This window comes from Taeniopygia guttata, chromosome 2 (genome assembly GCF_048771995.1).
Source record: "Taeniopygia guttata chromosome 2, bTaeGut7.mat, whole genome shotgun sequence".
Classification (NCBI taxonomy): domain Eukaryota; kingdom Metazoa; phylum Chordata; class Aves; order Passeriformes; family Estrildidae; genus Taeniopygia; species Taeniopygia guttata.
In genome coordinates, this window is record NC_133026.1 from 138,164,689 (window position 1) to 138,180,645 (window position 15,957).

Below are 15,957 nucleotides of genomic sequence, written 5' to 3' on the forward strand. Positions count from 1 at the left end.
TGTCAAACATGGCAACCTTGCAAGCTCCATTTTATGTACTCATTCCACAGACTTAGCTGTACAATGCTAAGAGGTAAGCCCATACAATCCACCTACTACTCCCACCATAAAATGTCACATTGTTGAAAAGTACAGACAAAGTTCATCTGTATAGCTTGAACATTAACAAACTCGGGTTGGACATAGCCGGGACCTTATAAAAAAGGTCCAAATATCTTTTCAGTCATTTCAGTAGTCACAGAGATTTATCAAGTATTTCTAGGGAAAAAGACCTTTGGACAGCAGCTCTCATTGGACTTGCTCCTTCCATTGCTGCCCATTTCTTTGTCAAAAGCAAATCAAACCTCCAATCACACCAAATTTTGCACTCAGCATTTTCAATGAGTTCTATACACTTCCAGAGGCTACATTTTAATCCAGAGTAATCAGACAGAATCCCTGAGGCTTTTTGCTTGCATTTATTCGCAACCCACTTTACCTGGGTTGACCAGAGAGGAAACATTCACACCGAAAACACTGAAGTCTTGTTCAGATTGAGATGCCTCCTCACACTGACCAAATGAACAAGACAGATCTGCACTGCAAAGCCCTTCTTGTATTTCAAGAATTAGGAGCTCTGCATATCCCTAAAAAAATGTTATTATTTCAAAAATATCTGACCTGAGCAGTTAGTGCCACTTGTACAATAGTAAAAAACAAGATTAAAAACTGAAAATAAAGATGGCTCAAATTTGTACTATAAAATTTAGGACTATTTTGACTACTCTGTGGCAGAAATTTCTTCCACAGTAATGAGTTTCTGTAACTCCTATGGATGGTCTATCTGCCTCATCAGTCAGCTTCTAGTTTTGAGAAACTGTCTGCCTTTTGCCTACCAGAAGTACTTCTCCATACAGTCCTCTCTCCACCTAACATAAATTTGTACAGTTCCTCCAACACATTACTTGGAACTGCTTGAAAATGCAAAGTTTCACATGAATACAATCTGCTGCTTATGTTGCAACCTACTAAATACTGCTGGCAACCTGCTGAGCAAGTAAATTCAAGATTTTGCCCACTCTGTTCCTCAAATCTGTCTGCCTAATGGCCACTGAATCAGCAGCACTCACACAGAGCAAAAAAGCCCATCAAATCAGTCAGGACCTTTTCTACTTCAGTACAAGTCACATTAATTTATCACAAACCTCCTGTAAGGCTGAAATCCCAAAATACATAACTGAAGTAATATTAGTGTGTAGCTATCTGCTTCTGTTGGTCAGCATCAAAAAGCAGCATCAAGCAATTCCAAAGGTGCTGTGCCAAAAGGCAGGACAGTATTGAGCTGTGGAGTGCACTGTAAACTGCTGCTACTGCTGAGCTGTACCTGGAGCTTCACACACAAAGCTCAGACAGACACAGGCAGCAAGGTTTGGCAGACAGACACACACCTGTACCTGCAGAATCCTCCAGTGAGCTGCTTGTCTTTCTAGCCTCTCATTATAATGACTACTAATCATAAATCAATTAAACAAGATATGAATTTTACAATCAGGTCTTTGTGAAAAGCAGTGGGACATGCCCAAGAACTGGGCAGGATAAGTGACAGCTCAGCAGCAAGGAACTGGACATTGAACCAGGTCAAGAGGCAGGAAGGGCAGAGTAAAAGGGACACAGGTGTAGAAAGTGGATAAAGGCAGAAGGGGATAAAGTGTTCAGAGGAGGAGCATCCATTTTAATTTGTACCTGTGACTTGTCAGGCTTTTGCTTTTTTTACCTCCTTAGAATTATTATTACCAATAAAATTTAAGGTAATGGCATTCCTGAGACAACTATACCTGAACATCTCTAGCTGGACAATGGGGTGTCATCCCACAGTATCAAGCCAATTATTACTATAGGCCATTTGCTCTCTCCAGAAACGATTAAAAAATACCCAAAACTAAAGCCAAAGAAGAACACAGGATAAGTATGTTTTCTGAGACAAGCTACTACACTTCACATATATCTCTCTAACAATCTTTAGCTGTAAAGTCTCGTGCAGCAACAGAAATAATATGAAGAAATCCAAAGGAGTAACTTAGCACTTTTATATCTGGAATCAAACTAAACTCATAATTTGGTTGAAGGCCAAAAAAATTTTGGGTGTAGAGAGAAGAGACCCCTTAGTTCTTTACAGAACAGAAACACTGAGCCCAGAATAAGAAATTCTCTTCTTCTATGGGTAGAGTTTGCCTTCTGAGACCCTCATCCCACCAGAATATGTATGTAATTAAGTTTCTTCAGCTAAAAAATTTCCTTATTCCATTTTTTACAGTTTTACTACTGGAAACTATTTATTTTACGTATGGCAATATCCACTTATCATCTCTTATCTTATAGACTTTAGCAAATGCTGTAAACAGTTTCTTTTACACCTGCTTTTCAGGAGACAGACTGTATGTCATCACTATGCTAGACAGACCTTGGTGTCTAAGTAATGCAAGTTCAGCCTTTATAACAGCAACAAGATTTCATTATAAAAAGCAGACACAGTGATTGGAGAGCAAAATTATTTCTGAAGCATTTTCTCATTCTGTTTTAATAAAAGTACATTTGGTACAAGCAGCTCTTGAATTCACACTAGCAACAGAGACTCATTGAAAAATGAACCTATGCAGTGAATAGATAAGGCCAGGTTACCACAAATCCTGTACACGTAGAGATGAACAGGAGAATACTGACACATAAGGGGACTAAGAGAACTATGCAATTAACTTAGAGCAAAATGGATCTTAGTGAATAAAGTAATAAAGGTCAGTAAGTAACATGCATCACCTGCACACAAGAAAACAATTTAAGCAATGGACTGAAATACAAAATAATTGGTCATTTGTTTTGCAAACTAGTAAGTCAATAAGAAGGCTTGTGCAAGCATCTACAGAGATTCTCTTGAATAGTGAGGAACTCTGGATTTCAAGATTGTGAGTCACACAAAGTTACACGCAAAGAGTGTGTTACAACAGATAAGAATTGTAAGAATGAAAAACAAATAAAATCGGTAGATAGAGAGGCAGAAACCTAAAATAATTTTCTCTCATAAGGAAAAGTATTCACCATATATTACAACTGTCAGTCACCAACCAACTTAGGCAAACTTCAAACTAGGTACCACTGCTGCCCTAAGGATTTTGCAGGAGATAAAAAAGAGTAATAACACCCCTGGGCATGCCATGAGTCTTCATTAGTTCCACTGATCTTGGAAGAAACTTGTCTTGCAGTCACTGATTAGGAAGTTGGATAGTCGTGCTTCACCACAAGCTACACCTCTGAGACTGCCTCTTCTCAAGTCCTAACAATACTACTATTCAATTCTATAATCAGCCAATATTACATCAAAAACCATTTTTAAATGCTAACGTGCCTATCCAGCACACAAAGAACAGCTCAGACACAAACAAGTCTTTATTATGGTATCAGAGGTTCACTGTCCCACACATGCATCACAGATCCCTGCCTTTGCCCTACTCATGAAAGCTGCTGTCTGCTGAACATGTGGCACAGAAATGGCTGCAATTCACCTGTGGATCTGGGCTTTATTTCTTGTCTCATGAATGAGGCATAGTCATCAAAATGCAAAGGAAAATATCTTTATTCATCCTCACTAGCATAACTAGTTTGAAATCGGACAGTTGACTTCTGTTCTCAGTCCTGGCTTTCTCTCAACTGCCTAAATGTTACCTCCTTTATCATTGTTCAAGGGTGTCCCTTCCCTTGTACACTTAACTGAAGAGTCTGGAAATGCCTTCTTTCCTTCCCCCAGTAAAATTCTTCACCTCCTACTGCTTGTTCATACCACTGTATCCTACTCACTCTAGTACCCCAGATGATTTGTGTAGCAACAAGCCATAGCCAAGAGAATGCAGAGGACAGTCTGAGAGAAAGCTTCTATTGATGCACATTACAATTCTCTTTATGTTTATGAAACAGCATTATTAAATGTCTCTTTCTTGCTTTTACTACGTTATTTGCAGAGAAGCAAATCAACTCAAGCAAAATCCCCTCTGGGGGAAGAAAATAATTTTTTTTTTAAAAAGAGCCACAAAGACAGGGCAGAGGCAAGCAAATGGGTGAGGGAATAGAGGGAAGTAATAACCTGAATGTTCAGCTGAAGAACAGGAGTTAGTACATTATATAGAGATGGATAGGGCTGTACTAAAGACCAGCTAAAATCCACACTGTCTTCCTTACACTCTTATTTCTGTCAATCACATACTCCATGCAAGCATATTAGATCCTGTAATTGAATACAGGGTTCACTTCAGCCCAAGTTCAGACCCCTGCACACCTCCTTGCTTCATTCAGGAGCACAAACTAGGGAGAATTGTTACTGGTTCAAGCAATAAAGCTGCTCTTTAATGCCAAGTTTACCTTATGCTGCACACAGAACATGCAACTATTCACAGCAACTGTCTCACTCTTTCTGTAGTTCTTTTGCAAGAGGACACTTGTGGAGAGAGAAGGAGAATCCTACTCAAAGGTGAGGGAACACAAAACCTACTCAAGGCAGAAGCCACTAAGGCTGATATCTGTAGATCTAATCTGCTTCAGGTTTTCCTGAACCTCTCTCTCAGACCATACTTTGCCTCATTTAGAGAGATTAGTACAGGTGTTTCTAACCCTACCTGCTGTGGAGAATCAATATTTTCCAGGATGGCATTTCTACAGTTGCAGCCTAATGCCAGGACCCTCCTTCTCCAAATCCCATTGACAAGACATGGCACACAGTTCCTCTTACAGAGCAGTATCAGTTCTTATAAACTAAGAAAAAGAAAGCTACATATCTTATGCATCATGACCCTGCCTGTTAATATTTTTATAGCTCAGTGTCTAATTCCCCATTTCTTCTCTGTTTCTGGGTTGTCCTGACCAAATTTCCCTCTCAGCTACTCGACACAAATCAAACTTTTGTGGTGAGTGGAATTGTTCTGGACACACAGCAGATGAGCTAGACTTTGTCATCAAAGTCATCAAGCTGGGTGTTTAGTTTGATCAGACTAGAAGTCTAGCCCTTTATGCCACTGCTAAAGGAACAGCCTGAGAGCAGGGCATACATGAATTGATCCAGCCTTGGCACATTTGGAGTAACCCCCAAGGTTAAAAGCGCACTTGGGGAACTCTTGTGTTATGTGAAAAACTATTTCCTTTTTTAATTTAAAGCACAAAACCCTATGGTTTCACTGTTCTGCCTTGTGACCTAGTTCTTTTTTCCACCTTCTCCACACCATTTATCAAGGCCTAAGGATTCTCTCCATGGTCATCTCTTTTCCAAGCTAAAGAATCAGAATCTTTGTAACCTGCCCATCTCTTTTCCAAGCTAAAGAATGATAGTATCTGTAACCTGCCTTCAGAGAACACACCATGTGTCTGACCAGCTCACTGTTCTTTTCTGTATTTTTTCCAGTCCTCTCCTTTTAGGGTGTGGCAAGCAAAAGCTGCAGGGAGCATTCACAATACAAGAGCAATATGCAATGATACAGAAACAAAGACCTCCCTTGTCTTGTTCAGAGCTCTCCTCATAGTTCTTGATATCTTATTTGCTATTTTGACCAGCACCAACCAGATAGCACAAACCTCAAAATTACTCCATTTTTTAGCCCTTTTGCCTTTGGCACCTTCCAGAATTACTCCCTATACTCTCTGCATGTTTTGAGCAGATAATTGAGGGCTGAGCTGTTAAATTGTCAATCTGCAAGAGGAAATGACTGTATCCATTCAAAGACTACAGCCTTCATGAGAAATAACCCACAACAGGATTGCTCAGTATTAAGTTCTGAGTATCTCTTGCTTTAGGAGCATTGCAAGCATAATGCAAGGAGCATTGCTTTAGGGATCACACAGTCCAGACAAAAGGAGAGACAAAGAGACAAAACAGGGCACAAGAGGGTAAAGCTGTCTCAGTCAGGACAACAGAAATTGCTCCAAAACCAGGCACAGTACCCCAACAGACCCACAGACTCAATATTGAGTGAACTGGAAAGCAACCTTTTAACAGCTCTACTACCTCTGCAAACTAGCTGTATTACTTTCAGAGACCAATGGGCAAAACAAAAACTTATAGGGCTCCACAGACACCTAGTTCTGCACCTATCAGCAAGCCTGCACACAAGATGTTTTGGACAGAAACCTCTCCATGCTTATCAGCTCAACAATCAGCACCAGCCTGCAACTCCAACACCATCCTGCTACAGTCCTTGCTCTGAGCCTGTCCCTGCTGTTCTCCTGTCATGGCCCTTGCAACACAGCAATACTGGGAAGCACTAGAGACTGGCTCTAAGCAGCTTGCCCTGACCTCATACACTCAGCTGTAAACAAGAGGAACAAAGCTACACAACCTCCTGGATGTTGCCTGCCATGCTTGGACATAACAGAAGAACAAAAACCTCCAAAACTCCTTGAGAATAGTTCTAATTTATAGTTTCCACTTAAGCAGTAAACATGAGCTCTTAAAATGTTTTGTCAATACTTTCCAGTAGTACATTAGGAAATGCATCCAACGTCTAACTCTTGCCATTTGCTCACTTGCATTCCCTTCTTGGTGGAGAAAGCACACAAACTTTCAAAGCATCACTCCTTCCTTACCCACATATTACCACCACCTGACAAGTTTTAACCGTATTCAATTGAACTGAACCAGTAAATTTATATTAGTCAGTGTCCTCCTTGAGTTTCTAAGTCTTCCAAGTATTTTAAAGCGTAAGGTCAAACACTCAAGGAATTGTACCTAAACGGGTTGACATGAAAGTACTTGTGAGTTTCCAGAAACACTCTTATCCTACGACCAAATTTCATCCAAAGGAAACAGTGTCACATCAAGTCTATACTTGGTAACTTGATACTTTAATTCCTGACTAATTTGGGTTTCTTTGTAAAAGCAGGGAGGGTAAAATAGTCACATAACTTCCATAATACCCACCCTCCACTCAAGCTGAATACACCCAAAGACACTTTGTTGCAGGATGATTCTTTGTTGCCACACCTTCATTTTCGGTTCTCCAATTACCATAATGGAGTGCGCCTCCTGAACTCCAGCTCACAGCCTCCCTTTCAAATGTTGCAACATAGATTGGAAAGCTCTAGGCAGTGGTTCAAAGCACAGAAGCACATAAAATCACCAAGCTGTATGCACAGTGTGGGGGTGGCAGGAGGTTGAGCTGTTGTGGAGCAAGAAATAAGGGGGTAGATTTTACAGCCCAACAAGAAGGATGCCACATGAATGTGGATAGATCTATCTTCCAGTCTGGAATCCTGTAATTACTGATGCATTTTTGCAATAAATGGTCAGAAAGTAACATACAGAACACAAGACCAAAGGCTGCTGTTCAAATCTTATGCCTCACTGTACAATACACCTCCAGCATTGGTCTTATCCATCTTCTCTGCTGTGACCCAATGTGACTGTTTCAGCTAGAGAGTTGGAATGAGATGTCTCTCTAAGTCCTGCTTCCAACTGGCAGCTATTTCCAAGCCACATGTCCGAATCCTTCAAGCTAAGAAGTGGTTAGAAATTACTGAAGAAACCAAAAACATGATGGAAGCATGTGCTATTTTTGAATCACAGGGCTTGTTACTTCTTTGCTCCATAGGCAAGTAAGTGTGGTGTAACACCATCTATTGGATCACATTCCCTGGAAACTTAGATATGGAGACTGAGCTCAAAGTGGGTGTAGAAATAAGATGAAGTTGAGTAACTGAATACCTGTCAGAAGAGTTGTACTTTTGGGCACACCCTGGAACAGCATGATAGGTACCTACACTGAAAGCTGCTTCAAAGTTGTCCTCTGGGTGATCCTGAACTTGCTTTGACATTCTTGGCAGAGTTAGCATAGCACATCTATGAGCTCACCATATTTCAAGTCTCTGAAGAAACACATGGCAGCATTCAATATCCATGGAGTTGCTAGGCACTGCAGGCGTTCAACCAAGGTACATCCCATAGCTGAAATGCACAGGATCACTCTGATAGAAGTTGGTTACAAGCTGCAAATAACTTCAGTCCTGCAGCAGTTAACCTGGATGACACTCCACAGAATGCCCTAATCTCCTCTGAGTCTTAGTCTCCTTAAGGATTACCAAGGGGTAAGGCCAGTCATTGTCATTTTATGTCAGCAAGGCTCCACTTCTTAGTAAAGCATACTATCCTGTAGGAAGATCCAGGGTCTCAATAGCATAAGCTTACTACAGAAGAGCCATAGCAGACTGGAACTTTACATAAACTTCCAGGAGGAGACCTGCAACAAATCTCTGTGGCACTTTCCAAAGCCTATACACAGCAAGGAAGGTGTTAGACCAAATTTCATTAAACACTTGCCATGAAAGAACTCCAAGATATAATTAGCACTTTTCTTTGCAAAGGAATCTTAAAAATACCACAAATCAGAGCTGCAGGGGATCCAAATAATTGTGTGGGACACCTGCATGCAGACATAATCTGATGGGTGCTGTCAGTCTCTCACTTTCCTGTGCAATAAACACTGGGGGTGGGAGGGAAAGAAATCACCATTTCCCTCTTCTCCCCTTTACCTCTGCTGCACAAGAGCAAATGGGGAAAAAAATGAGAACACTGTTGCAGAGATCAAAAGCCTTTTTCTACTGGCTCTGACCTAGTTCTTTCATTCTTACTAGAAGGAGAAAAAACACTTAAAGGAACATTGTCAAAACTGTTGAGTCTAAAAATAGACTTACCTTGGCACTGCTGCCATCTCAACGGGCTCATATTGAGGAGTGCAAACTTACTTTCCTCATACACACACACACCAGTCCTTTCATTAATCTGGAAGCACTGGCACTATACAGCCCAAAGGACCTCCCAGCCCACATAAACTCTTTTGGGACACTAAAGTATGTATTACATATAACTGGCAAAGAAGTGCAGTATTCTCCAAATTCCTATTTCAGATATGCAAGTCTATCACTGTCACCTATCTCAGTAAAAAAGCTGGGATACTTTCCTTAAGTAAACCGATGACATTTATTGACATTGCTAAACACCAGCACACCGTGCTAAAACAGCTTTAAAATAATCAGATTTGAGGAAGATTTCAGCAATTTTTTTAGATAAAATAAATTTTTCAAAGATTTTCCAAAAAGTATATGCTACAAAATATTTTCACCTTAGCCACATAGAGCATTTCTGAAAGGAAAAACAAATCAAAGACTCTGGGTTCATGGCTAAAGCTGACAAACAGGCAGTCTCCATAGAACAACAGCCCTGGTGGAGCTGGTGGGGCAGTGGATGTTCCCTCCAGTCAGGAACTCCTGTGTTGCAGAATCCCTGCCTCCCTGGTGCCCCAGGGACCTTTCCCCTCCCCACCAGCTGCATCCCAGAGCCAGACACAAGTCTGCACAAGAAGCCAATTGGCCCAACCATTCAAAGGCCTTGCATCACTCTATAAAAGAAAGCCCAGGAAGCCCATCCTAGCCAAGGTCCCAGCTGACTACTGCAGAGACTGGAAGGCCAAACAACCTCAGTTCAAACCTTATTTCCAAGCTTCCAAAACTGTTGTACAGCAGGTTATGCTCTCAAGATTGCAAGCTGCAAACCAGGAAAGCATGTTTCCAAAGAAAATAAACAAATCTAAAAAACAGAAAACAGAAAAATCCCAACTGTCTGCTCTTCCTGAGTCCAGGATATTTTTCTACAAAATTATCTGTTTAGAAGATTCAATGGCAACTCTGCTTTAGACTAAAGCAGGGTCTGTACACTGTGATGATCGGAGTCGTGAGGAACAAGTAACCTCTCAGCTTTCCAAAGAGAAGCTGTAATGCCTCATGTTCCTTGCCAAAAGTCACAATTCAGGAACAGAACACAGCTCACACCTAGGGCTCCAATAAGGCAGAAGATGCATTAAGAGAAAAGCAAACTTTTAAGCATAATCACACAAAGAAACATGGTTCCAACATAAAATGATGGATAATAAAGGGCCTGAAATGTGAATGCACTAAAAACACACTAAGCAATCATGGCCACATGGCTACTTGTGCAGAAATAGTCATAGTGCTGTGTTAGTGTGAGGGCAACAGAATCCTGCAAAGGCAAGAAAGCTGAGGGAGAAAAAAACAAAATGGGAGTAGTGCAGAACATACAGACAAGAATGCCTATTCTGACACACCACAGGAGGATGCATCCTGAGGGAAGGAAATGGGAAGAAGGAGTTAAAGAAAAAAATTCCATCTCAGGAGAAGGGAAAGGCACTGCTTTCCAAAGCTTTAGCAGATCTTTCCTTCATTAATATTTACAAAGCTTTTAGAGATTCTCAGATGGAGGGCACTGCAGATATGACAGGAATTATTACAGACCTGAAAAGATCTAGCAAACAGACTGAGAAGGACTTCAAGTAAATAAAGGGGGATGACATTAGTGAGCACACTGAAACAGGGGTTGCTGCTGGCATATGAACCATCTGGTGCATGGCAGTCCATTTCATTTACTTACTTACCCACTACCGGGCACGCATGCCCAGTGCACGTCATTATGCTTTTGCCACCAAAATAATGCTTTTATTCAGGACCACTACCTTTCTTCTTTGTATCATTCCACTCTTCAAAACTGCCATTCGGTAAAGCAGCCTGTGCCTAAGGAATGCTTGCCTTAGGAAGAGGCTTACACGTGGAATGAAGAACTTGGGATGTTGACAGACACCTTTTGAGATATAGTGGTCTTGTTTGCCTTTACTTGAATTTGGATAGGAAGCTGGTTTTCAGGGATGTTAAGCTCCCCACTGCCACCAGGACGTTTAAGATTTTGTTGGACTATCATTTGTGCTGTTGACTTGGGTACTCAGCAAAAGACAGCTTCAGCATGATTTTCAGCAATAAAGCAAATGTCTCTAATAGAATTGTAGATTTCAGCATAACTGAGAAACAAAACTCATGGTAGTCACAAGATGAACACAAAAAAATACTGACGTGCTAAATTAAGCACAGGAGACACTAAATTAAGCACAGAAGAAGGGGTCAGGTGGCTGGTTTATACAGGATTCTTAAATTTTCTCAAGGGCATCATATAAAGCAAGATGAGGCACAAACCCCAGGACTGTCACTGCCTCAGTCTAAAGCACTAGAAAACCAAGTGAATCTTGGAAGCAGATAGCAGGAAAGCATATTTGCCTTTCCTCATACACCTGTCTCCTCCAACTTACCAAAAGACCCAGTGGAAAGGGAACACACAGCCAATGTTAGAAGAGTAAGGGGAGCCCATCATTTACTGGAAGACCTAGCAAAGCATACACCTGTCCAGGCCTTGGCAGCTATCGCCTTAGCGGGTGCTTCCCCAGGAGCCGAGCACCTTATGAACACCTTGCAGCTCCCGGCTGCCCAGGAGCTGAGCATCTCGGCCCTTTGGCTTCTCCATCCCTGTCAGGGAAGGAGGGGCCGAGCACAGCTCTGCGCCCATGCGGGGCACGCTGGAGCTTCGCGGGCACCGCGGTCTCGGGGCACTTGGAGGACGTGGACAGAAGCGAGGGACGGCGGCGTCCGGCGCCCGCGGAGACCGAGCGGCGGCGGGGCGGGGAAGGCGCCCGGGGCTGCGCGCGGGGCCGGGGCCGCTCCGGAGGGAGGCGGCGCAGGTCGGCCGCCCTTGCCGGGCTAGGCGGCACCTCCGGGCCCGCCGGGAAATTGCCGATGGAAGCCTCCGGGCAGCTCCTGCCGCCTGCCCCGCCGCGGGCGGGGGCGGCAGCCGCGGCCCGGCTCCCCGGCACCTGGCGCGGGGCAGCCGCGGCGCTGCGGGCGGGCGGGCCGAGGGGCGCGGGGCCGGGGATGCCCCGCGGCGAGACCGAGGCAGCGGACGGCAGAGCGGCCCCGCCACGGACACCGCCGGACCGGGCCGGGGCGGCTCCGCCGCGGCGCAGGTGAGTGCCCGGGGGAGGAGACAGGGGAGGGACCCCGGGGGCGGCGGGCAGGGGACGCGGAGCCCTTACCTTCCACCGCCATCCTCCCGGCCTCGCATAGTGCGCCGGCCGCCGACCCGGCCCCGGCGGCGCTGCCCCGGCCGCCCCCCCGCCCGCGCGGGCTCCGCTCATCTGCAGCCGCGGCGATCAACCTGCAGCGCTCGCTGACAGCGGGCGGGGCCGCGCCGCGGATTCTGGGAAACGTAGTCCCGGGAAAAGGGCGCCCCGCCGGGCACCGGCCGTTCCCTGCCGCCGGCAGCGTCCCCGCCGGCACGGAGAGCGGCACGGGGCCCGGCCGTGGGCTCTGAGGGGCGGCAGGGCCGGGGACCCCCACGAGGCTTCCTGGGAGAGGGACAACCTGCCTCGGGAAGCTTCATTCGCAGCGCTGGGATGTTTCTCTCCAGGGTTTCGGTGATCTCAGACTTGCAGGCTGACGGCTCCAGGATAAATCCGACCTCTCCCTGTCCCACTCCACCGCGCCCCGTTGCCGGCCTGAGGAGTTTGTCCGCAGGGAGAGAAAAAGGCACGCACAGCACCGGGAACTATCAGTCAGCACCTCACCCTCGAGTCAGGCCCTCAGTTTTTGTCCGTCTTACCCACTCTGACAGGTCCTACAACAAACCCCAAAACCGAAGGAGATAGGGACGCAGTAGCAGAGCCATTGCTTCAGGTCTCCAGAAATCTTACACCAAACAGCCTGCTGCTCCCAGATCTGTCCTGGAAACCAGCTGTGGGCTTGTGCATTTTTCAGTTTTATTTTGAGATATCAGAAAGGTTTTTAAGTTGTTTTTTTTTTTTTCATTCAGAAGTAGATATTTATTTCACTTTAATGTATCAGAAAATATTAACTAGCCACAAACAGACTACTCTATTCACCAAAGTTATGTCATTATTAAAATCAAGAGAACAGCAAAGGAACTGAGTATACAAGGGCAAACCCAGATAGGGCACAAAAACAGTGCCACGAGTTCTTTTTGTTTGTTAGCACTGGCTAATGTGGCTAATAAGTGTTATTTGTGACAGGTTATTTCTGCAAAACAAACCTCAAATTAGAGTGCAAGATTATACCTAATGCAAGTGAATATGGTCTTCACAAACCCCAAGAATTTTGACATTCTTAAGATATCTAAATTAATTAAAAACTAGGTCTTCATTATTTATTTTATGAAGGAATCTCAGAACCTATAAGAAATGTCTTGAAGCCCAACTTTTCCCATAAACCTTTTTAATAACCAACTTTTCCCTGAAGACCTGACTCGTTGTTTGCGCTCATAAGCACTTGAACTATTAGCCTTTGTGCTGTACATGAGTGCAGATACAAGTGTCCTGGAGCAGCAGCCTTGTCGTTCCTATGTTTGCAAAGTGGTAGGCATACTCACAGTGCATTATAAGTGAAAAAATTGAGAGGATGTGCTGGTCCTCCCGAGTGCAATACCTGATCCCATATGCTGGCAGAATGGACTGATGCTCACATGCTTTCTGTGGAGAAAACAGGATATTCGTAGATATCACAATTTTCAAACATATGTAATACACACATACAGCTTTCAATGCATAATAAGCTTCTGTGATTTTGATAACATTTTGTATTAAGCTTATGTATCCAAATATTAGTAATTTATTTGACTGTGACAATATTTGGAGATATGTTGGAGTAATTACCTGGCTAATGCATATGTGAAGCAGTGCTTTCTTGTTTAGCATGAGTTGGGAGCCACAGAGGGAATAAATCAAGGCGCAGAGTTAAAAGTAGCATGGACATGAAGCACTGGAGTCCTATCCCTATTAGTATGCTGAATTTCTGACTGGTAACTACATTTCAGCGCTGGACCCTGAGGACATCACCGGTGATAGGGTGATCATTTAATCAATTTTACTAAGCCTTTTAAACAGCCCTGTAGTTTTTAATTACAACTTCATGCCTGCTGAAGAACAGCAGAATTATGGTTGTGACTAGATAGCAAATAAGGCATGACAGATGTTTAAAGGTGTAGTGTGTGATACCTAATAGCTAGTGAAACGTAATATTTAACAGTACCTAAAACCATCAGAAACTTAACAAATTCTGGTCAAAAGTAGACAAATTGTAATTTAGTGTATGTTGTTCATTAGAGAAAAGAGCCTGTGAATTGATTCAAGGGGTTGTGTGAATTGATTGAATTAATCTATGGTAAAGTACAATCTGTTTTGAGAAGAGCTTTCAGAAGCATCAGGTGAGAGTGAGCTAACTTTGCTAAAATGCCCTGTTAAATTATAGTGTAGAAAAAGACCATATTTCTCTGCTTAGAAAGAGCTGTTTCTTGCTTTCTCTGCCTTGCTGTCTTGCTTCTCATTTTATCTTGCCTCACTTCAGAGAGATTTCTTCTAAACTTTCTCTTAAAAGTGTAGCAAACCTCCTTTAAACAGACTTGGTTTGTCACAGCCATAGTCAGTTTGCTGTTTACTTTGCCCTAGGTCACCAGATGAAAAGGCAATACTGACCAGAGGCTCCTTAGCCATTCTAATTATTTCTGAATAGGACTTCTGCCAGCTAACATCAGATGAAAGTACAGTTGATGAATGTTCATCAACAGCATTGCTCTACTGCAAGAGTTCTGAAGTATAAACAAGATGTTAGACTTGTATACTTCACATCATCTATCATCATTTTTCTCTTTTTATTCCCCTTTCACCTTTCAGAAATTCAACAGTTATTTAGCTTTAAGCAACCCCTTGTGCTCCCAAGTCTTTTCTGTAAAACAGTGAAGTTCTCACTCATCTTCATCTGATGATCTTGTTAACGAGATACTTCTGCCATATCATTGTGACCCAAGATTTTCAAGCACAATTATTTTTGGTGCCCAAACCACATGCACAGGAGAAGTCTTCAGGAACAGTTTAAGAAACATCTGAAAATTGCTGACCTCAAGTCAGGCACCACGTGTCTCTGGCAGTGAAGAGCAGCACAGCCCAGACTGAATATTTTTGGTTGTGATTTGCTCAGTTGAGTGGGCCTAAACTGTGATGGTGAGATAAAAAACCATTCCAAGTTTGTCAGCAAACTGAAGTATGACAGAAACAGGACCATACCATCTGCCTAAAATTTCAGTATCTGGACTCTTATATTGCCTTGCATATTACTGGGAAAGAGTATGTAGAAATGGGTGTGTATTTCAAAGGTAACTGATGAAAAGTATGTTGAGATTGGGAAAAGGTGTGGGAGGTGTGGGACTATTTGATACTGAGATTTGATACAGATTTGATACTGATAGGGAAGGAGAAGTGGAGCTTTCCACTGCAGTGCCTCTGCCAGTAAGGAGGGCTGGAAGAAGAAAAGGGAAGGTCTGTAGATGGTTTGTACACACTCTCAGCACACACCCGAGGTCAGGAGCTGCATTTGTTTGCTAATGAAAAACAATAAAGTTTTGTGGACACTGCAGTGAAGGAGGTAGGTGGAAATTCAGGTGTGGAAGCAGTGAGTAGAAAATTCCCTTACAATTCCCCTCCCTTTGTCAGAGTCAGCCACATAGCTGAAAAAAGAGCCCGAGGAATAGTGGGTGCCAGGTCTGGAGTGAGAGGAGGAGGGTGTGGAGTTTTTCTGGATTCTCTTTTTTTCTCTAGGAAGTGGCATTTCCTAAGAAGCCTGCTGAGACTCATGCAAATACATTAAAGGCACTGAGAGAAAATGCTGGGTGCATAGCTGTTTGGTTGTGGGTTTGTTTTTTTTTTTTTAATTGAATTTTTAACTCATGTAAGCATATACTGAGAAAAGGGGAGAAACAGACTTTTGGTATAAGTCCCATGCTCTGATCCATGGAAACAGATTCTTGTGCTAGTGTGGATCCAGGCTTACTACCATAGAAAGACTCAAAGTATGGTAGATGTCAAAGTGTAAGGGCAAATGTTCAGAAGGAGCATTCTGGTGTCTGAGAATGACTTCAGAAGAGCTATTAGCAAGGAAAATATAGATAAACATGTTTAAAATACATGTAATATGTTTTTAAATGTCACTAAGGCCATGAAATTTGGGGTTTACTAGTGTAATAGTCTAATTACATAATTAATATTCTTTGTG

The 15,957-nt window shown here is 43.2% G+C and overlaps 1 protein-coding gene across 2 annotated transcripts in view; it reads right to left on the reverse strand.

Moving 5' to 3' along the window:
* The window catches only part of SAMD12 (sterile alpha motif domain containing 12), a 167,381-nt gene extending 155,144 nt beyond the window's left edge, over window positions 1-12,237 (reverse strand). The window contains 1 exon segment of one of the 2 annotated variants that reach the window (NM_001245248.1): window positions 11,934-12,073. In NM_001245248.1, coding sequence (NP_001232177.1) covers window positions 11,934-11,946 — 13 coding nt within the window. In that variant the 5' untranslated portion in view covers window positions 11,947-12,073. 2 annotated transcript variants of the gene reach the window in all.
* Window positions 12,238-15,957: the final 3,720 nt, after the last annotated feature.